This window comes from Peromyscus leucopus, chromosome 8b (genome assembly GCF_004664715.2).
Source record: "Peromyscus leucopus breed LL Stock chromosome 8b, UCI_PerLeu_2.1, whole genome shotgun sequence".
Lineage (NCBI taxonomy): Eukaryota > Metazoa > Chordata > Mammalia > Rodentia > Cricetidae > Peromyscus > Peromyscus leucopus.
In genome coordinates, this window is record NC_051086.1 from 31,901,600 (window position 1) to 31,924,958 (window position 23,359).

The 23,359-nt window shown below is 44.7% G+C and overlaps 1 protein-coding gene and 3 non-coding genes across 4 annotated transcripts; all 4 read left to right on the forward strand.

Annotated features, from left to right (window-relative positions):
- The first annotated feature begins 18,353 nt into the window (after nucleotides 1-18,353).
- Rack1 (receptor for activated C kinase 1) lies at nucleotides 18,354-23,205 on the forward strand. The gene is made up of 8 exons (XM_028888762.2): nucleotides 18,354-18,567; nucleotides 19,596-19,767; nucleotides 20,261-20,408; nucleotides 21,116-21,211; nucleotides 21,352-21,462; nucleotides 21,747-21,887; nucleotides 22,684-22,794; nucleotides 23,094-23,205. The coding sequence occupies exons 1-8, from the start codon at nucleotides 18,459-18,461 to the stop codon at nucleotides 23,157-23,159; spliced, it is 954 nt and encodes a 317-aa protein (XP_028744595.1). The 5' UTR covers nucleotides 18,354-18,458; the 3' UTR covers nucleotides 23,160-23,205.
- Nucleotides 18,842-18,909, forward strand: LOC114706405. Its single transcript, XR_003736522.1, has one exon. It is a non-coding gene; the product is annotated as a small nucleolar RNA SNORD95 (small nucleolar RNA).
- Nucleotides 20,023-20,102, forward strand: LOC114706410. The gene has a single exon (XR_003736526.1). It is a non-coding gene; the product is annotated as a small nucleolar RNA SNORD96 family (small nucleolar RNA).
- Nucleotides 20,826-20,893, forward strand: LOC114706404. The gene has a single exon (XR_003736521.1). It is a non-coding gene; the product is annotated as a small nucleolar RNA SNORD95 (small nucleolar RNA).
- Nucleotides 23,206-23,359: the final 154 nt, after the last annotated feature.

Here is a 23,359-nt window from a genome sequence, read left to right on the forward strand (position 1 = left end):
ATAGGAGTTGCCCATTGAAATCCTGAATAGGTGTCAATGGTATGATGTACATACTTTAATCTTCCAAATTCTGCAAAATGAAACACATCCATCTGCCAAATTTCATTTCTTTGTATACCTTTTGGATTACTCCCTGCAGGTAATGGAGTTTGGTTATAGATGGAACAAGTAGGACATTTTTTCACAATATCCCTAGCCTGTTGCCAAGTGATGGAGAAATCCTTCTTCAAACCTTTGCTATTTATATGGTGTTTCTTATGATATTCTGAAGCTTCTAGCACATTACCTATTAGTAACTGATCAATCTCATCATTACCTTGTGCTAAAGGTCCTGGCAGACCTGTATGGGATCTGATATGTGTTATATATATAGGATGTTCCCTTTTTCTGATGATTTCCTGCAATTGTATGAATAATGAAGTTAATTCTGTATTATCAGGAATAAATTCAGCAGTTTCAATATGTAAAACAACTCTCTCTGCATATTGAGAGTCAGTGACTATATTGAGGGGTTCTGTGAAGTCCATCAGTACCATAAGAATGGCATACAGTTCTGCCTTTTGTACAGAGCTATATGAACTTTGCACCACTTTACTTAAGTCTCCTGATTTATATCCTGCTTTCCCTGATTTATTTGCATCAGTATAGAATGTGAGGACTCCAGAAATTGGCTTTTGTCGTACAATGTGAGGAAGGACCCATTCAGTCTTCTTTATGAATTCTATTCTCTTGCTTTTGGGATAGTGGTTGTTAATCTCTCCCAAAAAGTTACTGCAGGCTCTCTGCCAGTATTCATTATCTTTCCATAGTGATGAAATTTCCTCATTAGTTAATGGTACTACAATTTCTGCTGGGTCCATTCCTGTCAACTGGCGAAGTCTTAATTTACCCTTTTGAATCAAATCAGAGATCTTTTCTATATAAGTCTTTAATTTCTTATTTGGTTTACGTGGTAGGAATATCCATTCCAATATAATATCTTCCCTCTGCATCAAAATACCTGTTGGGGAATGTCTGGAGGGGAATATGACAAGAATGCATTTAAGTTCTGGATCCACACGATCCACATGTGCTTCTCGAATTGTCTTTTCTACTAGAGCCAATTCCTTCTCAGCTTCGGCTGATAATTCTCTTGGACTATTTAATTCTTTGTCCCCTTCTAGAGTATTAGCCAAATTTTGTAGTCCATCTTTGGGTATTCCCATGATACCCAGTAAGTTGGAAATGCTTCCTAATAACTTTTGAAAATCATTAAGAGTCTTCAATCTATCTCTTCTTAGTTGTACCTTTTGGGGTCTAATTTTTTGTAGCTCTATCTTATATCCTAAGTAATTAATAGAATCTCCTCTTTGTATTTTTTCAGGAGCAATTTGCAGTCCCCAGCGAGGCAAAACCTTTTTTACTTCTTCAAACATGCTTTCCAATGTATCTAACTTTTTATCAGCTAATAGGATATCATCCATATAGTGATAAATTATGGATTGTGGAAACTTTACACGAATTATCTCTAATGGTTTCTGCACAAAGTATTGACACAAAGTAGGACTGTTTAACATTCCCTGTGGGAGGACCTTCCATTGATATCTCTTGACTGGCTGAGAATTATTATAATTAGGTACTGTGAAGGCAAATTTTTCTCTATCATTTTCCTGTAAGGGTATGGTAAAGAAACAGTCTTTTAAGTCAATAACTATTATAGGCCATTCTTTTGGTAGCATATAGAGGGCAAGGGCATCCCAGTCTGTAGGGAGCCCATTGGCTGAATTACTTTATTAATAGCTCTCAGATCTGTCAGCATTCTCCAATTACCAGATTTTTTTTTTTATAACAAATACAGGAGAATTCCAAGGACTGGTAGATTCTTCAATGTGTTGAGCATTTAACTGCTCTTGAACCAGCTGTTCTAAAGCTTGTAGCTTCTCTTTTGTCAAAGGCCATTGTCCAACCCAGACAGGTTTATTAGTTAGCCATTTTAAAGGTAAGGCAGTTGGTACTTCTGAGAGTTCAACAACAGTCGTGCTCTGTTTGTGAACAGCCTGAATGGTTGGTGACTGATTTTTATAGCATGTTATGATATTATTCCTAGAAACATGCATTGGTCTGTATTCCTTTTCTGAAAGTGTAGGAATTTTAATCTGGGTATTCCACTGTTGTAACAGATCTCGGCCCCAAAGATTTACTGCTACATTTGCTACATAAGGCTTCAGCCTTCCTCTCTGTCCTTCTGGCCCTATGCATTCAACCCATCTCGAACTCTGTTTTATCTGAGATAGGGTGCCAATCCCTAACAGTTGGACATCTACCTCTTGAAGAGGCCAATTTGGATGCCATGATTTTGGTGTAATTATAGTCACATCTGCACCTGTGTCCACCAGGCCCTCCAGAACCAGGCCATTAATTCGAATTCTAAGCTTTGGTCTTTGTTCATTTATGGAAGTCTGCCAAAATATTTGTTTTATAGTGTTCTTTGTAAACTGTGATCCAGCTATCAAAGCTGTTTTATCATCCATTGCAGTATCAGTTTTTACATTAGGCATTGGTTTATTCAGTTGTCCTGGAGAGGAATTTCTTCCACAGTGGCAGGGAATGTTCGTACTACGTTTGGTTTGGGGGCCTGCAAGAGGCCCCCTGAGGAGTTTCCCGCCAGTAAAGGGTTGCCTTGTATATCTATTTTTGATCTGCACTCACTGGTCCAATGTCGGCCTTTGCCACATCTTCTACATAATCCAGGAGGTGGTTGGGGTCTCCTGTTTAGGCTATTCCTAGAAGGAGTATTGCTTCTAGGAGTACCCCATGTACAGTTTTTACTTATATGACCTGGTGTACCACACTTAAAACATTTGGTAACACGGGGCCTTCTTTCACCTCTGGATTTGTCTCTCCTATCCAAGCCTCATTACTGTAGTTAAGAGACTGAACACCATTAGTATATTGAATCCATTCTTCCAAAGGAGCTGATCTGATCTTTAATGGTGTAAGTATTCTTCTGCATTCTGCATTAGCATTGTCGAAATGCCAAGGACTCAGTTAATACTTTTCTTAATTCTTTGTCTGACACAGCTCTTGTTATAGCTCTGTTCAGTCTTTGTAAAAAATCAGTGAAGGGTTCCTGCGGTCCCTGAAATATCTTTGTGTATACCTCAGTTGGTTTTCCAGGTTCTGGAATTTTTTCCCAAGCATTTAGAGCTGCTGTACGGCATAGGGATATTGTATGCTCATCATAAGTGGCTTGTACATTCCTGTCAGCGAAACATCCCTCACCAAGTATTTGATCTTGGGAGATCACAAAACCTCTGATTTTACCTTGTTGTTCTAAATTTTTTGCCTCTTCTCTCAACCAGCTTTTCCACTGTAACTGCTGACTATATTCTAGAACAGCTGAAATTAACTGATGCCAGTCATCTGGAATGATTCTATGTGAGGTAGACCACGAATTTAACATCTGTTTTACATATGTGGATTGTATCCCATACATAACTACTGCTTCCTTTATATTTTTAAAGTCCCTTGTTGAAATTGGTTGTAATGTATATGTCATATATGGCTCGGGGTGTGTGTCATCTGCTGGCTTCTCATGGACAATAACAGGATAAGCCATTGTATGAGAGCCATTTGAAGATGTTACAACCTCTATGGTCTTGACCTTCTGCTTATTAGTTCCCTTGTCATGTTTACTGAGAGTTTCTTCTAGGGCTTGCAAACGAGCACCTAGGGTCTGTTCTAGGGAGTGAACCTCCTCTCTTGTAAGGGACTCCATATTTCTCATGGAATCATAGAAGTTTTTATGTTCCTCAGAAACACATGATTCCATGGACCTTATCCTATCAATTAACGATAATCTTTCTTCCTTATATACTGTCTGAGTAGCCACAACTTCACTCTGGAGAGTTAGTGTTCTATCCATTAAATATTCATATTTATTATCAATAAAATCAATTTTGGGTACAAGCCTGTTTTGTACATCCTGATTAGCAGATTCTAGAGAAAGAATCTTTTTCTCTAAGCCTTCATTGCTATCTTTGAAAGCAGATTCCAGAGAGAGAATCTTTTTCTCTAAGCCTTCATTGCTATCTTTGAAAGCAGATTCCAGAGAGAGAATCTTTTTCTCTAAGCCTTCATTGCTATCTTTTAAAGCCTGTATCAGTCCCAATAATGACTCATCTTTGTTCTTAAACCAGTGTTTGAACACTGTGTGAATTATTATGATGAATGCCAAAATGGTATAGCCCAGATATGCCTTAGGAATGTCGTATATTTCCAGGAAGATGTCATTCATCATACAGGCAAAAAGGTTTTTAAATTCTTGTGAGGTAATGTTGTCGGCCATATTACACGAATTACTCAAAATTTGTTAGTCAATTTTAAGGTGTAAAATTCTCAAGTACCTTTACTTGAAACAATATGCTTACCTTTCGTGTAGTAGCCCTTTTCAGCCAGCAGGTGGCGTTGGTACAGCTCCGAAACAGGGCCTGCTGGCGATCTTGGCTGGGGTCGGAGGGAGATGGCGGAATGGCGGAGATGGCGGAAATCGGAGCTAGCACTCTCCTGCCTCTTTCGCTGGTCTGGGGCTAAGCTAGGGAATTGAGATAGGACTAGCTGCTCCCTTTTTCGGGAATGGAACCGTGTAGGTGTTCCCTGGTTATATGGAACTTTGCAGGCGGGTTTAGGTACCCGCCAGCTAGGGAGGAGACGGCGGGAGCCGAACAGGCCTTTGGAGTTTGCCCCACGTAAGCGCCAGATATTGGAGAAATTATTTTGGCCACTCCACGTAGTTAAAAGGATATTTATTTAATGGCGAAACTCACAAATTAAGTAATGGGTAGGTCGCAGGGTCTGGGGAAGGTGTAATGCAGTCCAACGGTGTTCTCCGGAGCTCTACACAGTCAATCTGCACTGGTCAGCGTCCCGGCACGAGAGAGCGCCCAGAGCGAGCGCTGGCCCATCCCGCTCTCGGGTCCCCAGGCGCCTCCCCTCGCCCCGCCTCGTAGGCGTGACAGTTGCCAGAGTCTCAATGGGGGTTGGAACTTCCAGAACCAAGTTGGAATGGCTACCCACTACAATCTCTCTCCAGAGCCCCTTCAGGTATTTCTTAGTTGAGTTCTTTCCAACGGAATCTCAGGGAAAAGTCTAACTTATTTCCTACTTACTGGTGCTGGGGAGTGAATACAAGGCCTTGCATACGCTACTCAAAAATTCTGCCATGAGCTACGGGCCCTGCCATCTTTTTGTTTGGTTTTGCATTTTTATGGCTTTTTTTTTTCTTTTAATTCCTCTCCATTTTAAAATGTTTTCTTTTTCTTTGGGAGTCTGTTTGTAATTCTGATGGATATGGCTGCCCAGAAGACTTAAAAGCACAAGGCCCAGGGCTCAACTTGCGGAGCAAAGCTGGGAAGTAAAAGCAACTAAGGAATTTTTATTTGCGGAAACATTTTACTACAAAGATATTCTTAGTGGGCTGGAGATGACTCACCCGCTAAAGAGCACTGGTTCTTCTTCCAGAACACCAAGGTTCAATTCTCAGCACCCACATGTGGCTTATAACCATCTGTAACTCCAGTTTCAGGGGATTCTATGCCCTCTTCTGGTCTCTGCAAGCACCAGGCACACATGGGGTACACAGATATACATGTAGGTAAAATACTCATACACAAAGAAAAAATATTCACTTTAAAAAAAAAGGGGGTGGGGTGGGGATTTAGCTCAGTGGTAGAGCACTTGCCTAGCAAGCACAAGGCCCTGGGTTCGGTCCTCAGCTTCAGAAAAAAAAATAATGTTCAGTGCTCACAAGTACCTGTAACTCCAGCTGCCTCTGCCAGCACCAGTGCAGCAAATACACTCATTAAAAAAAAAAAAATCAATCTTAAAATACATATGTATATGCATATACACACTTGTGTGTGTGTGTGTGTGTGTGTGTGTGTGTGTGTGTGTGTGTGTGTGTGTTTTCATTCTTAGTATGAAACAATGTAAAAAGCCAGGAATATCTCACAAGTTTTAAAAGCAAAAGGAGCCGCCGGTCAGTGGTGGCACACGCCTTTAATCCCAGCACTCAGGAGGCAAAGCCAGGCGGAGTTCCAGGCCAGCCTGGGCTACAGAGTGAGTTCCAGGAAAGGCTCAAAGCTACACAGAGAAACCCTGTCTCGGAAAACAAAACAAAACAAAACAAAAAAAGAGCAAAAGGAAACGGGCAGGTGAGATGGTTCAGTGGTAAAGTTGTTTACCACCAAGCTCTATCCCCAGAGCACACATGTTGGATAGAGAACTGACTCCTGAAAGTTGTTCTCTGACCTACACACACACACACACACACACACACACACACACACACACACACACACACACACGTTTAAATTTTTAAAAAGAAAAGAGGTGGAATACTATCCTGGTTTGCTTTTATCTTGCGATGATAAAACATTCTGACCCAAAACAACTTGGGGAGGAAAGGACTGAATTTTGATTACAGGTTGTTATGCCCTGAGCGCGAGCGAGACCACTGAAGAGGCCACCAGAGACACGAACTCACCGAAATGCAACGGCAAGGTTTATTGAAGCAGTTCAAGCCACGTGGCATGGACCTCGTCAAGCCATCCAACACAGCAGAGGCTGGAGGAGGTGCCCGCCCCCTGCAAACTCCGTTTTTAAAGGCAAAAACCATAAGGTCACATCATTTAGGGGTGCGAGTATGGGTACAATTCTGATTGGCTCAAGTTTTAGGGACTTTTCAGAATTTCTGTTTTATCTTACTTTCTAGCTTTAACCGGTTGTTTGTCAAACTTTATAGACTACCTCCCACATTGGGGCATTCTGTGGTTAATCAATTGTTACCAGATAGTCCTTCAAACATCCTGACTTTGTACTTTTGGCCATCTCCGGCATTGGGGCATTCTATGGTTAATCAGTGGCTACCAGATGGCTCTTCAAACATCCTGACTTTGTCCTGAGACCTATGTCAGCAGCTCTGAGAATTTTGAAACTCAGGCCTGTTTCAAGCTGGGGTGAGGGGCTTGCTTGAAATGGGGGTGTTTTGGTTCTTCAAGGTCATAGTCCATCATCAAGGGAAGCCAAGGCAGGAACTCAAGCGGGAACCTGGAGTTGGGGCGGAATGCCTACTAGACTGCTTCCCTTGACTTGCGCGGCTTTCTGACACCGCCCAAGCCCACCTGGCTACAGATGGCACCGTCCACAGTGGGCTACGTCCTCCTACATCAATAGGCAATTAGGAAAATGCTTCACAGACATGGCAATAGGTCAGCCTGAGAGAGGCAATTTATCAGTTGCTGGTCCCTCCTCCCAGCTGGTTCTAGGTTTGTGTCAAGTTGACAGCTGAAGCTAACTGTGACAGTCACCTGGAGCCATGGCAGTTCTTCCACCAGTCATCTCCTGTAGTCTCTCCTTTAGCAGAGCCTCTGCTGTCCCTGCCCAGCAATAACAAACAAAAACTTGAAAAACAAGAACAAAGGATGCTCGGGGACAGAATTCCTGGCTAGAATATCTGATGGAAGAGCAGCCTGGGCCACACCAGTGACTCTCAACACTCCCTAGTTGAAGTTAACCATGAACTGTAGCAATGGCAATGGTCCAGACAATAGGAGATTGGGGGAGGGGGAGCTGGAGCACCTCCTTTTGGAAACCTCCACAATGGGGACACGGAGATTCTTCTAGATGCTCATGATCAATCAGAGCAGCTGGAGAGGTGGTTCTGTTGTGTTCCTTAAGCACCAAAAGATGGGCAGCTCATGCCTGCCATGGAGACGCACACCAGTAGGCACCACAGCTCTCAGACAGTTCAAGAGACCTGAAAACCTTCCACTCAAGTTCTACTTGAGACCCCCTGAGCATGCTATGTCTCTAAACATGAGGAAAAATGAAGCCAGAAAGGGAGCGTTTTCCTTGCAGTTCCGGAAAGTGTTCATCTCCCCACTAACCTACCCCATCTCTCTCTCTCTCTCTCTCTCTCTCTCTCTCTCTCTCTCTCTCTCTCTCTCTCTCTCTTTCTCATTTTGGCTTTGGGGCTACACAGCTATAGAGGAAACACTGAGCACACCCTCTGCCAGCACCCACGCAGGAAAGGAAAAGCCCCTGGGAATATAGGTGGCCTGTGGAGCGGCACATTTTCACAGTAGCTAATTTCAGCTTGAAACCGCTGCAAGCATAACCCTAGTTTTCCATGGCCAATTCTAGTAACTCTCGAATCCAGTATTTTCTTCAAACGCTATGGAAGTGGTTAACTAACCTTGTCCCTTTTTGGTCTACAAGACACTTCAGAATTTTTAATGATTTACTGCTGTTTGGGACTTCTTTTCTGCAAACTGACAGCCGCAGATTACAAATTTGTCAACAACACTATTGTCTCCTGTTAGTCCCAAGAATTAGACCTGGATCAGTATGCTAAAGAGAAAGGGGGAAAGAAAAACATTATAAAACAGGAGCAGGAACATATGTAACCCCAGCTCTTGGGACAAAGAGGCAGGTATATCAAGAGTTCAAGGTCATCCTTGGGTACAGAGTTTGAGACCAAAAATATTGTCCCAACAAAAGTGTAATTTTGTTGTTGTTGTTGTTGTTTATTTTGAGACATGGTCTCTTGGTGTGGTCCTAGTGGTCCAGGAACTCCATAGATAGACCAGGGTGGCCTTGAACTCAAAGAATCTGCCTACCTCAGCCTCCTGAGTACTGAGATTAAAGACATGTACCATCACACTCAGGGTGAATTTTTGTTTGTTTGGGTGTTTTTGTTTTTGTTTTGTTTTTTGGGTTTGTGTAGCCTTGGCTGTCCAGGAATTTGCTCTGTAGACCAGGCTGGCCTTGAACTCTTGAGATCCACCTGCCTCTGCCTCCTGAGTGCTGGGATTAAAGGTGTGTGCCACCATTGCCCGGCTTTTTCATTTTTTCTTTTACATTGGTGTTTTGCCTGCATGTATGTCTGTGTGAGGGTGTCACATCTTGGAGTTACAGAAAATTGTTACCTGCCATGTGGTTGCTGGAAATGGAACCAGGTCCTCTGGAAGAACAGTCAGTGCTCTTCTTATAAGTCTCTCACCCCTTATGTGTATGTTTCTGTATCTGTATGGATGTATATTGTGTTATTATGTGTGTGCAGGTAGCCTTGGAGCTATAGTACTAAGAACTGGGATCTTCTGTAAGAGCAGTGTGTGGGTCCTTGGGAGTCCAGCCCCGACCTAGCCGACAAGAAAAAAGACAGAAACACAAGATAGCTTCGGGAGGACCTGGATCAATACCCAACAGCCTCCAGGCTTTATTCAAAGGACTTTCGATAACATGCCAGGGGGAGAGGCAAAAGACACCCCCCCACCCCCGCTTACAAGATCAAAGCACACCATACAGCCAAGGGTAGACCCTTCCAAACACCTGGTAAACATGCCCGTGGTCAAATCATCTCATTATGGAGCCCTGCTGAGTAAAGCAAGCTGAGATTCTCTGACCCTGAGTAGTTTGGGCCTCCACAGAGCAGCAAGTGCTTTTAACCACTGAGCCACCTCTTCAGCCCTGGATAGGTGTCTGGTGTGTGCTTTATTTATTACTCAGGCTCCTTGATCTCAGCATGTATCAGGAGTAAACCTTGACATCCCAGTTCTGCTGCTTCCACCTCCCAAGTGTCACTTGTGTTTTTTACTCAATACATATGCTGGAAATGCTTGCTGTCTGTTCAGCACAAAGTCAGGTATGTATAAAATGGTGTGCAGAACCCCCTTCCTCTCTGCAACTTAACAGTTTAGCTCAAGCCCAGAAACCGAGAAAAGGGACTTCAGAGTGTGTTGAAGGCTCCACTAGGGTAGCTGCTGTTGTGAGATAGTTGCACACTGTGTAAAGATATATTGCTGTAATTGGTTTAATGAAGAGCTGAACGGTCAATAGCTGGGCAGGAGGTATAGGGAGTACTTCCAGGCAGGGAGAGGAAGTAGGAGGAAATAACTGAAGCACAGGAGAGATCCAGGAGAGGCAGAGCAAGCAGGATGTACAGGAGAGGTAACAGCCACAAGCCATGTAGCAAATGTAGATTAATATAAATGGGCCAATTTAAGTTATAACAAGCCTGAGCTACAAGCCGAACTTTCATAATTAATAAGAAATTTCTGTGTCATTACTGGGATCTGGCTAGACAGCATTATACACAAGCTGCTTGCTATTCCTAACTTCAAACATCCCACATTGGACATTGAGTCTAGGGCCTTGCATATGCTAAGCAAGTGACCTACAATTGAACTATGTTCCAGCCCTCCTTTTGTGTGTTCAGTCAGGGTCTCTTAGTGGTGGAGGCTGTCCTTGAACTCACATCATAGTCCAGTCAGATCTTGAACTTGCAATCTTCCCACTTCAGCTTCCCAAGCAGCTGAAAAGACAGGCCTGCACCATCAGGACAGTCTTATATTGTATCTTAAACAGCATTTTACTGAATAAAAGAGAAAATGTTAGTTCCTTAAAAGCATAAGGGAGGGAACATTAAAAGTTTCCAGGAACTTTACTTATGCTGTACGTATTTAAGTCTATACTGGTATATCTTAGTACAATGTACTTCTCACCAGGACACAAATCAAGGAAGGAGAAAACGACTGAAAAACTGGATAAAGCTGGATGAAGGGTTACCATAGGCCTTTTACTTGGTACTCCTGAAGAGACTGATCATGTTTTACCTACCTTTTAAATTTATTTTTAATTATGTTTACATGTGCCCATGTCTGTGTGTGGATATGTTCATATGACTTCGAGTGCCTGAGAGTGTCAGAGCCCCTGGAACTGGAATTACAGTCGGTCATGAGCTGCTTGACATGGGAGCTGGGAACTGACCTCCCATTCACAGGAAAAGCATTAAGTTCACTCACCAGTTGAGCCGTCTCTCTAGCCCATATATTGTTTTGTTTTGTTTTTTTGCTTGTTTTGAGACAGGGTTTTATTTTTATTTTTAATGGTGGGGTAGTGTGCACATAAGGCAGGTGCCCAAGGAGGCTAGAAGTGGGTAAATTTTTCTCCTATAACTGGACAAAAATCTCAGAGGCTGAATCAGAGAACATGAATGAGGAGAAAAATCTATTAGTGAAATAGCTACAAAACCATTCTATTTCTGGTGCTGCTTCATGTTTAATATGTGTGTGTGCGCATGTGTGTTCTATGCATGTTCCGGTGTCTTCGGAGGCAAAAGAGGGCATCCTGATCCCTAAAGCTAGAGTTACAGGTGGTTTTGAGTCACCCAATACAGAGGCAGGGAACACAACCCAGGCCGTCTAGAAGAGCAACAAGTACTCCCAGACACAATTAATACTGAAGTTTTTGTTGTGCTTGTTTTGTTTTTAGATAGAACTCATGTATCTCAGGCTGGCCTTGAACTCAATATATACAAAAAAAAATGATCTTAAATGTTTGATCTTCCTGCCTCCACCTCCCAAGCTTTGATACTATAAGCATGTGCCACCACACCCAGTTTTATGGGGTGCTAGGGACTGAAGCTGGGGCTTTATCCATGTTAGGCAAGTACTCTACCAACTGAACTACATGGAGTTCGACTTTGAATTTTTCGGTAGCACTGAAGGAAACAGAATTGAAATTTTCTTTTTGGTTTTTTCAAAACAGGGTTTCTCTGTGTAGTTTTGGTGCCTGTCCTGGATTTCGCTCTGTAGACCAGGCTGGCCTCAAACTCACAGATGCCACCTGGCTCTGCCTCCCGAGTGCTGGGATTAAAGGTGTGCACCACCACTGCCCGGCCAAAATTGGAATTTTTTACACCTTTAAAATAGCAGTATGTATTACTAAAACTTTTTGGGGGGTGGTACAATCATACGTACCAGGCACTCATTTTACTGAATGTCTTCCTTTCCAGGTTCAGCTGTTTACTGCTGCATCACCTGCCAGACTGTTAAAACTTGCTCCTCTCTACTGTGGCTGCACCATGGACCCCATCTTCACACAGATTTCCTACATCTAAAATCCTCAACTCCTAGCCAGGCGGTGGTGGCAGAGTGAGATCTAGGACAGGCACCAAAGCTACACAGAGAAACCTTGTCTCGAGGAAAAAAAAAAAAAAAAAAAAAAAAAAAACAAATCCTCAACTCCACCTGCATCATCACCTTAGCTCTAAGGCTTCCATTATATTTAAACACACTAAGGCTAGAGTTACCCTGCAGCTTCATAGAGCCTGATGACTCTGTATTTTTCCTTCCCCAACTTATCAGACACTTGCTAGCCTTATATTTTATATGACTGGGCCTGGACATCAGAGGCATGAAGACCTGGTCTACACTTCAACTAAACTAAAGTTTCTCAAGCTCAGAATTAATACTTTGAACAAGATAATTCTTTGGGGTTGAGGGGCTGTTCTGTGTGTTGTTAGATACTTTATGTCTCAGGATTCCAGTTAACAGAGGTACACTTGCCTCCTCCACCAGTTATGACAGCATCAAATGTCTCCAGACACTGCAAAATGTCACCTGTGGGGACATTCAAAAATCATCCCCAAAGAGCTAGAGAGTTGGCTCAGCAGTTAAGAGCCCCAGCTGCTCTTCCATAAAAAACCAGGTGCTATTCCCAGCACCCACATGGCAGGCAGCTCACAACCCTCTGTAACACCATTTCTAGGGGATCCCACACCCTCTTCTAGTCTCTTTGGGCATTGCACACACAGACACAAATATAAGCAAAACATCCATCACATTAAAAAAAACTGTTTAAATATCCAATTGAGAACCACTAGTGTAAATGCAAGCCCTGTAGACTTAGTAGTGTAGACTAAGGCCTTATAGCCAGAACATGGCCTTGGTGTTCAGAGTGGTCAGTGGAAGGCCAGCCTGGTCTAGCCAGAACCTTACTAACAGTATCCATAGCATCTGTGGATTAACAGATATAATGCTCCACTTCTCCAGCTCTCAGAGTGGAAGCAGCAGGATCCCCTCAATATTTTTTAAATGTTAGAGCTGTTATGTCCAGCTGAGAAAACAAGGTCCATAAGTGACAGAGCAGATACAAAGTCAAGATCTTGGAACTAAATAATAAAAGTAACTGCAATAGGGCAATGGTTTCATTGCTTAGATTTTATGAAGAATCACGAACTAAGTCTAGAGTTTCTCTGCTCTTAACCTAAAGAGATGACTTGAGAAGCTGGACGGTGGTGGTGGTGCACTCAACTCTGGAGGCAAAGGCAGGTGAATCTCTGAGTTTGAGGCCAGCCTGGTCTACAGGGAGAGATCTAGGACAGCCTGGAGAATACAGAGAAATCCTGTCTTGAAAAACCAAAGAGCGAGAGAGCGAGAGCGAGAGCGCGAGAGAGAGAGAGAGAGAGAGAGAGAGAGAGAGAGAGAGAGAGAGAGAGAAAGAGAACTATTATATTATCAGGACAAAATTCTGACTCTTTAGCAACAAACACATTCCTCACTAGTGATCCCTGCCTATCTAGGGTTTCTGTCTACTACTTAAACTCTCAAAGCCAAGACTCTGAACCCATGCTGATCCCTCTATCTAGAACACCCTTTGCCATTTAAAAGTCTGTGAAGCTGACCACGAAGATTAGAGTCTTTTACAGGCTAAGTCCTCCACATGGTGCTGAAAATACAAAATGTGGGCAGAAACAGACCAATGCTCTTCCCAGGACACTCATAAAGGAAGCCCTAAGAGTCCAGGAAGTATTCACTGAGCTTAGGACAAGTGACTACAAGCATGGCCATGAGAGCACCAAAGGAACCTGACCTTAACCTGGGGGTCACTGAGCACTTCCCAGCAACCTCAGGAAAGATCCAAGGAAGTTTAGATTTAGCTATGAGAAGGGAGCGTAGGCTATGGAGGGCCTTCTAGGCAGGAAAGTAATGTGTAAGGGCTTATGTGGAGGAAAATGATGAGTGGCAGAAGCAGAGGAAGATTCATGCGACCACACAGGGGCCTGACAGAAGCAGTCACCAGGAATCTGCATAGCCAGAAGGCTAGTTGATTCTGACCACTTACCTGTCAGCCCCTCGGTTATCTACAGAGCCCCCACCTCCAGAGCAATGAATGCTGGCAAGAATGGGTGGAGCCCAAGATCAGAGCTCCAGGCAGCCTGAAGAGCTAGCATACACTGGCCTATACTGGGTGGGTCCTGAGGGCTTCTACAAAACAGAGACTGACTTTCCAATGTCTCAAGGGCTGCTTCTCTTGTGTGGAATGGAAGCAGTTCATGAGCTCAGACACATGGGGAAGCACAGCTGAACTTCAGGACAGGAACGGTGAGCACAGCCAGAAAGGGTTCAGCCAACGTGGTATGGGCCAACCCCGAATCTTTTCCCAAAACCAAATTAGAGTGTGGGGGGACTGGGGGTGTCCAGTAGACTTTTCATCTCCACATGACTAGAAGAATGACCAGGGGTGAGAAAGGAGCTGGACTCATTCATTCCCAAGATTTGCAGACTTATTTTGGGAGAAGCATGGCTAATACTCAAACATCCTGTGGCTGAGAGGTGGCTCTGATAGAAGGAGCTGGGAACCCTCACTGACTTCGAGTCAAATGTACGGATTCTTCCCTCAGAAGCAGGGTTCCCTGGCCCCAACTAGGCAGGAGCATTTGCTGATGCTGGTAGGGAGCTTCAGAAAATAAGTGATGAAGGGATGCTCAACTCCAGTGAGTGAGGAGAAGGCCAGGTGGCCCCTCTGTCCCTCAGGCCCATGCCCCAAGCTACACTTCAAGAAATCTCCAATATTACAAGGTGACTGGCTAGGCTCTGTTGTCCCCCAGCAACCATAATGGTCGGCACATATCCTCTTTGGTTCCTGTGAAGGAACTGAAGGAAGACTTGCAAAGGAAACCCCAATCCTTCAGGGTCTGGTTGTCCACGAATCCCTGTTTTATGGTTGGCATCACCATCTCAGCCAACATGAAATCCAAAATGACTTCTAAATTCTCCCTGTAGAGGCTAGAATTACAAAGAAGGATGATGGCAGCTTCAGGTCTCAAGCCTCAGTCCGGGGGTCTCATGATCCTAGGAAAGCAACAGAGATAGAGCAAAGTCATGGTAGGCAGGAACTCTGTGGAAGGTAGAGTCTCTGTGGGCAACACTGCCCAACACATACACCCCACCCCAACCTCCAGCTTCTGGGAAAAGGATCTGCAGCAGTCCTATCTCAGGCAGCCCAGGAAGGTCTGGGAAGGGTTCCTTTTAAACTCAGACTTCCAGTGCTAGCTCAGAAATGCTGATTCCTTGGGACACCCTAAGGCAGAGATCAAAAAAAAAAAAGAACAGACATCAGGGCTTGGTGGAACATGCTTATAATTTTAGTACTAGGAAGATAAAGGTCAGCCAGAGAGCTGCACGGTGACACCTTGTCTTAGGAAGGATATGTAGAGAGGAAAAGAGGGAGGTAAGGAAGGAAGAAAGAAAAAAGGAGGAAGAAAAGAGTCTGGTGGTGTAGCTCACTGGCAGCATGCTTGTCTAGCAAGACAGAAAGCCTGGATTCAATCCCCAAGACCAGTGGAAAAGAGAATGACATTTTTTCAAATGGAAATAAATGTCAGTTTATAAAGAGGAGGCTAGTATATGGATGTAGTGGTTCACCTCTCTATTTACAAAGAGCAGTACAGGGGCGGTGGTGACGCATGCCTTTAATCCCAGTGTGAGTTCGAGGCCAGCCTGGTCTACAGAGCGAGATCCAGGAAAGGCGCAAAGCTACAGGGAGACCCTGTCTCATAAAAAAAAAAAAAAAAAATTCAGAAAGGAAGAGCAGTACAGAGGACAGAAAGGTGCTAGCATGACCCACTTCACGGGCAGCAAACTGGTTATGGGGTGAGTAAGAACAGGTGACTTCCAGGACCACCAGAGAAACAAAACAATGCAAAACAATGGCTCAAGACTTGGAAAAATGAAAGGCAGTCAATTGGGTTTACCAAGGATACAGGTGATATACAACCTTAGGATCCTAAAAAGGCACTCATCAGGTTGTACAGGAACACATCCAGGAGAGCACCCTGTGTAGTCCACAAAGTGACTGCAGGGAACCCAGGGAGGCTGCGACAGGCCAGAAGAGCAAGTGGTCTCAAGTGAGAAGCCCTAGCCTTTGCACACCTGGACAAACAAAGGGAGCAGCAGCTTTGCCACTATGCCCACCTAACATAGCCCTCCTTTCCAGATGCCTTCCCACGCACCTTGCAAAGGACCTACCCTAATCCTGTGCCAACCATCGATGCTCAGTTCTCAGATACCAGCCAAGAACCTTGTTCCCACATGCCCATAAGAGATCGCTTTCACACATGCCCATGTCTTTACTCCAAAATGCACCTTTGGATTTGTTTTTCCAGACAGGGTTTCTCTGTGTAACAGTCCTGGCTGTCCTGGAACTCACTTGGTAGCCCAGGCTGGCCTCGAACTCAATGAGATCTGTCTGCCTCTGCCTCCCGAGTGCTGGGATTAAAGGTATGTGCTACCACTACTGACCAGCTGCTTTTTGGTTTTATTATGAGGTTTCATTATGTAGCCCTGGTTGGTCTGGAACTTGTTATGTAGACTAGGTGGGCTTTGAACTCACAGTGACCCTCCTGCCTCTGCCCTCTGAGTGCTGGGATTACAGGCCTCTTACACCATGCCTAGTCTCCTATATTCCTTTATTCTCCACACTACCATATTATGTAAGTTCTAATTTCAATCTCATTTCACAACTAAGAAACTAAATTCAATGCATTTTACACATCGGAAAACAAAAACTTATGTCTAGGTCCTGGTGTCTTATGTCTATAATCCTAGCTATTTGGATGGCTGAGGAACCGGGACCTTAAGTTTAAATCCAATTTGAGCTATGTAGATCCTGTATGAAAAAATAAAGAAGGGCCGGGTGGTGGCGGTGCATGCCTTTAATCCTGGCACTGGGAGGCAGAGACAGGCGGATCTCTGTGACTTCGAGGCCAGCCTGGTCTACAGAGCAAGATCCAGGGCAGGCACTAAAACTACACAGGGAAACCCTGTCTCAAAAAACCAAAAAAAAAAAAAAAAAAAAAAAAAAAGGTTGGTCAGGCGATATATGCCTTTGATCCCAGCAATCCCAGCACTCGGAAGCAGGTGGTTCTCTTGAGTTCCAGGCCAGCCAAGTCTACAAAGTGAGACACTGTCTCAAAAACATAGAAAAACTAAACAAAGTTCTTGAGGGGAGAGGTAGATTAACTCCACAAGGCTCTTTCCTAGCACGTGAGAGTTAAGCAACAGTACTAAAATAAATAAATACGTCTCTCTCTCTCTTTTTTTTTTTTTTTTTGTTTTTTTCGAGACAGGTTTTTCTGTGCAGCTTTGCGCCTTTCCTGGATCTAGCTCTGTAGACCAGGCTGGCCTCGAACTCACAAAGATCCGCCTGGCTCTGCCTCCCGAGTGCTGGAATTAAAGGCGGGCTCACAACCAAAAATACGTCTTTTGTTCACATAGATATTAATGGTTGCTACCATCCTGACCGGTGCTCCTTTTTAAAAATATTTGAACTGAGCGAGAAGTCAAATCACCTGCAGCCAAGGCCACATGGCAGGAGAGAAAGCTCCCGACTTCCACCTGCGCGCTGCGGCAAGCACAGGCTCACTCACACTCACATATTTTAAAACATAAAATTATAAAATCTGAGGAGAGATCTCTGACGTTTGGGGGACACTACATATTTAAACAAGTGTTGAGAGGAGGATCATCAGGTTGCCAGGTCAACTGTGTTCCTCTGCTTCCCTGTCCAGGAACACTTCAGGGTTACACAAGACAAACTAGCTGGCTTTTCTGTGGAGTGGTCAGAACCACAGAAAGGGATTCCAAGAGGAATCCTCAGAAATCTGAACCTAGTACTTCCTCTCTAGCCGCGCCGGGCGACCTCGGCCTATAATCCCAGAATTTGGGAGACAGAAGCAGGAGGATCAAAATCATCCTTGGCTACAAAGCCAACTTAAGACTGGCCTTCACGACAGGAAATCTTGTCTTAAAACCAAAAAAGGCCAGATTTGGTGACACACGCCATTAATTGCAGCTCTAACTGTACTTCCTTAAGTCATGGCTGAAGTCGCTGTCGCCCACCCGGGAACCAAACTCCAAGCGGAAAGGGCGGAGCTCCGTCTCTGCCACGTAGAGGGGGTGGGGAGAGGAGCCGCAGCGGCGTGGCAATGAGCGGGTCGCCTCACTTTTTCTGCCTCTACAGCACGTTCTAATCTTCCGAGGAGCCTTTTTTAAAACCCGATACACCTAGCTTCAGAATGCATCCGTACAGCGCTGGCACATTACGTTCCGTGGCAGAAGAAACGGCACTGCGGCGACTTACCTCACCCAGCTCCTCCCACTACCTAGCGCCGCCATCTCTGGGCAGCGGTGAATCATGGGAATCCCCGCCTCGCTCTCCGGGTATTTCCGGTTCCGGCGGAGGCCGCTCTTTCTTTTTCTCCGCAGGGCCGCGGTGGCTGCCGCTGTGGTGCTTGGCTCCCTGAGCTATCCGGTGCCATCCTTGTCGCTGCGGCGACACTCGCATCAGCTGCAATCATGACCGAGCAGATGACCCTTCGTGGGACCCTCAAAGGCCATAACGGCTGGGTAACACAGATCGCCACCACCCCGCAGTTCCCGGACATGATTCTGTCCGCGTCTCGAGGTACGGGCTGCATGCCGGGCGGAACTCTGGGGGTCCCAGCGACTGCGTGCCTTTTTGCTTCGCAAGGGGCGTGCAGATTGGCTGACTCGGTTCATTCCCCCACCCGGGTGTGAGTCGGGGCATGCAGACCCAAACCTGGGCCCCAACCTGGGCCACCCTTTGCACATGTCGGGAACAGAGACGTGTCCTGTAACTCTCCTAGGAATTGGCGATTTAAATCTCTCGCTTGCCTCCTGGAGATGTATTTACGTAGTTAAGGGGCTACAAGCCAGGCGGGGCAATGATGACCCCAACATGCCATCTGAGGTACTTTGCTGAAATCCAGAGGCTGTTTCTGAGCCACCGCCGCCTGGCCCTAAGCTCTGTGGACAGTGGGTAAACTCGAGCTGCCTTGTTCCCCAGGTCTCTAGGTTTGGCCTTCTTGCCCTGGGTTTTCATCCCTTGGAACTAATGCTGTTTTTCTCCCAGATTTCCCTACCCACCCAAATTTATGTTCGTTCTCTCCTAATGTAAGGCTTATCAGGCATTGTATTCAGAACTGTTCAGTTTGAAATGGTCTGTGGCTTGGACTGTGTCTGCTGCCATAGGCAGTCTGCTTATCCCAAGTGACAGCTTCTGCTTTGAGTTAGCATTGGGCTGGAGCAGTGGATAGATAAGACTGGTTACTCTTAAACGGGAGTAGGTAGGGTTTGTTTCCTACAATGTACAAGGTGGTTTGCAGTCATCTGTAGCTAGTTCCAGGGGATCTGACATTCTCTTCTTAGAATACTATAGGCATAATGGAGGGGAAACATTCAATGCAAATTAAAAAATTTTTTGGTTGAATTTAAATTTCAGTCCCAGGAAATGTAGTAACCATAGTCTTGGGTGTACCTTTTTATATTCTGGAGTAATAAACTCCTAATAAGTTTTCCCCCACTAAATGTAGTGATGCTCTCCTTACTAATAGAACAGTAAACTTAAGGCACTGAAAATTGCAGCAAGTAGGTTGGGTGGTCCTTATGAGATTTCTTTGCCAACCTTTTCAGACAAGACCATCATCATGTGGAAGCTGACTAGGGACGAGACCAACTATGGCATCCCACAGCGTGCTCTGCGAGGTCACTCACACTTTGTTAGTGATGTTGTTATCTCCTCTGATGGCCAGTTTGCCCTCTCAGGCTCCTGGGATGGAACACTGCGCCTCTGGGATCTCACAACGCAAGTAGCTGCTTTGGGACCTTGGGGGAAAGCTGGGCAAAATTGAGGTAGATTCTCTAGGGTGTGGTATCTCCTTGGAAATTGGTCCTTTTGTAGAGGGTGGGTTAAGATGTTGGGATGTCAGCCTCCTTTCTTGGAGTAGCTGAGGCTGGTCTGGTCTAGTTGAACATTTTTTTAACCAGGTACAGCACTCTAGTAAAACAACGCTTTGTCTTGAGAGTTGTCCTAGATCGGCATTTGTCAGGTGTAATAGAGGATCCTAGTGATGACAAGAAGACATTGTCAACCAATCCCCACAAGGGAATGAGGACATGTCCTGCAATTCTGAATGGGTTCTCTGGCACATACCAGGCATAGGTTGCTGCTAATGGCACCTAAGCCACATGTGAGCCGTGTAGAGTGATAAAGCCTACTGGGTCAAGGATACCAAGAAAAGATCTGATTGTAAATGGATAAAAATTTGTCTAGAAAGTGACCAGGTTCTCTCTCTTAGGGGCACCACCACGAGACGATTTGTAGGCCATACTAAGGATGTGCTGAGCGTTGCCTTCTCCTCTGACAACCGGCAGATTGTCTCTGGATCCCGAGACAAGACCATAAAGTTATGGAATACTCTGGGTGTCTGCAAGTACACTGTCCAGGTAAAATGATGGAAGTAGTAGGAGCTACAAGTTAAGAGATTATCTCCCATTCCCTGAGGATTTTGTTGGCTGTTTTTGAGATGGGTTCCTCACTGTGTAGCCCTGGTTAGCCTAGAACTCAGATCTGGCTCTAACTTTTTGCAATAATGTGCCATTTGTCCTGTCTAGGATTTTGGTTGTTGTTTTCTTTCTTTTTTTTTCCTTCTCTCTCATGTTTGCTCATGAGTGGCATGGGACTCAGGTGATTTTTCTGAGTTGGGGCATGGAATCCTGAGCCAAGGCATCAATTGGGCAGGCCCTTCCTTGCACATGAGCAAAAACCCAGATGTGTCCCATAATTTCCGTAAGGCTTAGGTGATCTTAAACCTCCCACCTACCTTCTGGAGGTGTGTTTAAGTACTGGGCTACATGCCAGGCACAGCAGTGATGACTCCAACATGCCATCTGAGTTGCAATGCTGAAATCCAGAGGCTGTTTCTGAGCTGCACCTGGTCCTGTACTCCATGAGGAGTGGATAAACTCTGGAGGCATCCTAGGACTCAAACACATGTCAACAAGCTTGACAAGTCTTTACCAACTGTTCTGTTCATCTTGAAGTAAAGGTTCAGGTTCTGAGGAAGTGAGAGTGCTGTTGTCGCTCCTTAGAGTAGTTACCTGCAGCCTGGGGAAGGCTGCTTCCTCTTACCTTACCCCTCTATCTTCTGTAGGATGAGAGTCATTCAGAATGGGTGTCTTGTGTCCGCTTCTCTCCGAACAGCAGCAACCCTATCATCGTCTCCTGTGGATGGGACAAGCTGGTCAAGGTGAGCTTCAACAAGGGCATGGCCCTGTTAGGCTTGCACCAGAAGCCTGTTGAGATACACCTTCAAAGAAGATGTTGTCCCTTTCTTGTTGTAGAATGTAGACCATAATCCTGGTCACCCATGGACCTCTGCTTTTCTAGGTATGGAATTTGGCTAACTGCAAGCTGAAGACCAACCACATTGGCCACACTGGCTATCTGAACACAGTGACAGTCTCTCCAGATGGATCCCTCTGTGCTTCTGGAGGCAAGGTATTTGGGAGTTCGTCATTTTCTTTAAGGAGAATGCTTTTATCTGATAGCATGCACCAGTTAAAAGATTAGCTAGACTTCAGGAATGTTTGTGAGCATTATCCTAAAATATGTAGAAAGATATACCAAAGAAGTTTTCCTTTAAAAGTAAGTTGTTTTTCATGTGCGTTTAAAAGTAAGTCGGTGTAAATATTGTGCGTTAGAGGAAAAGGCTTAGGAGCATGAACATGGACACTTCAGTCATTACCGTGATCTGTCCTAACTCACCTTTTCTGTCTGTCCAGGATGGCCAGGCCATGCTGTGGGATCTCAATGAAGGCAAGCACCTTTACACACTAGATGGTGGGGACATCATCAATGCCTTGTGTTTCAGCCCCAACCGCTACTGGCTCTGTGCCGCCACCGGCCCCAGTATCAAGATTTGGGTAAGTGTGGTCTGTTGTGCAGCATATTGATTTCACTGTCAGAAATGTTCCTGGACAGTTCGAAGCACTGGGTGACATCTGCCTAATGAAAGAGATTGCCTATGTATGGCAGTTTGTTGAATGTAATAGTTGCCATTTGGGCCAAAGTAATTTTCTTGAGAGGCTATTCTGTCTGCATCTACCCACTAGATGAGTTAACAGCCACACACCATGAAGACAACCAAAAACAGTCCCGCCAGTAGTATCTCTAGTACGAGAGACCTAACTTCAATCCCAAGAACCGTTTTAGAAGAGACCTATGTAAGCTAGACTGGTCTTGGAGCTCACGGATTGCACGCCCCACCACAGAGTTGCTGTTTGGGGCCCCATCTGTTTTTGTACTTTGAACATTTGTGGCCTTTCCTGGGTGAATGTGGTGCCCCTTTTTAGTTGGTGGCATTTGTTTTATTTTTATATTTTGGACAGTGTATGTTGCAGCCTAGGCTAACCTCAAATTCTGTAGCCATTTTTTGTGTAGGGTAATAATTGGGGTTGAACCTGGGGCCTTGCACATGCTAAGCAAGTGCTATACCAAAGGATAAGCCCAACTCTTTTGTTTTGGTGTTTTGGACTTATTTTTATGAGGTGTCATAATCTGTTGGAAATCTGAATTGTAAGTGGTCTTTTTAAAAAGTTCATTACAACTGGCCCATAGTCAGGCACTTCTGTCTCCTTCGTAGTTGTCAGGCAAGGCACTTTAATTTGTGTCGTTAAGTCCATGGTTATAGGTGTCCTTACCTGGTCGGTCTGTTCTCAGGACTTGGAAGGCAAGATCATAGTAGATGAACTGAAGCAAGAGGTCATCAGCACCAGCAGCAAGGCAGAGCCACCCCAATGCACCTCCCTGGCATGGTCTGCTGATGGCCAGGTAAGTACTTCAGTCTGCCAGCTCAGCTTCCAGCTTGTCTCCCTTGCTCTTCACAGGCACAAGACCAATATCAACACAAGTGAAATGAAAATAAACCAGGTTGATTTAGGATAGACTGGTTAGATGTGGAGAATGTTAAGTATATGTATTTCTGTCTGGGGAAAGATGATGTGGAGTTATTAACCTGTAAACTGAAATTGGATCTGTATGGCAGTATACACTTAGCCTGTCACAGACGAGTTGTTTTGGACTACAGAATTCATTGCTGGGCATGACCCTGCTGTCATTCTCTTTTACAGACTCTGTTCGCTGGTTACACAGACAACCTGGTGCGAGTGTGGCAAGTGACGATTGGTACCCGCTAAAAGTTTTTAACAGAGCTTTAGAAATAAAACTGGCTTTCTGAAACTGGTTTCAGTTATGGTTTTTAGGAAGTATCTTTTTGTGCTAGTGAAACAGTCTGCTATAAATTCAAGTGAAGCTTACCCGTCAGTAATTTGGATATATGCACCTATGAATTCCAAACTTGCCTAGTCCTACATGATACTATCCACCTTACCTTTCC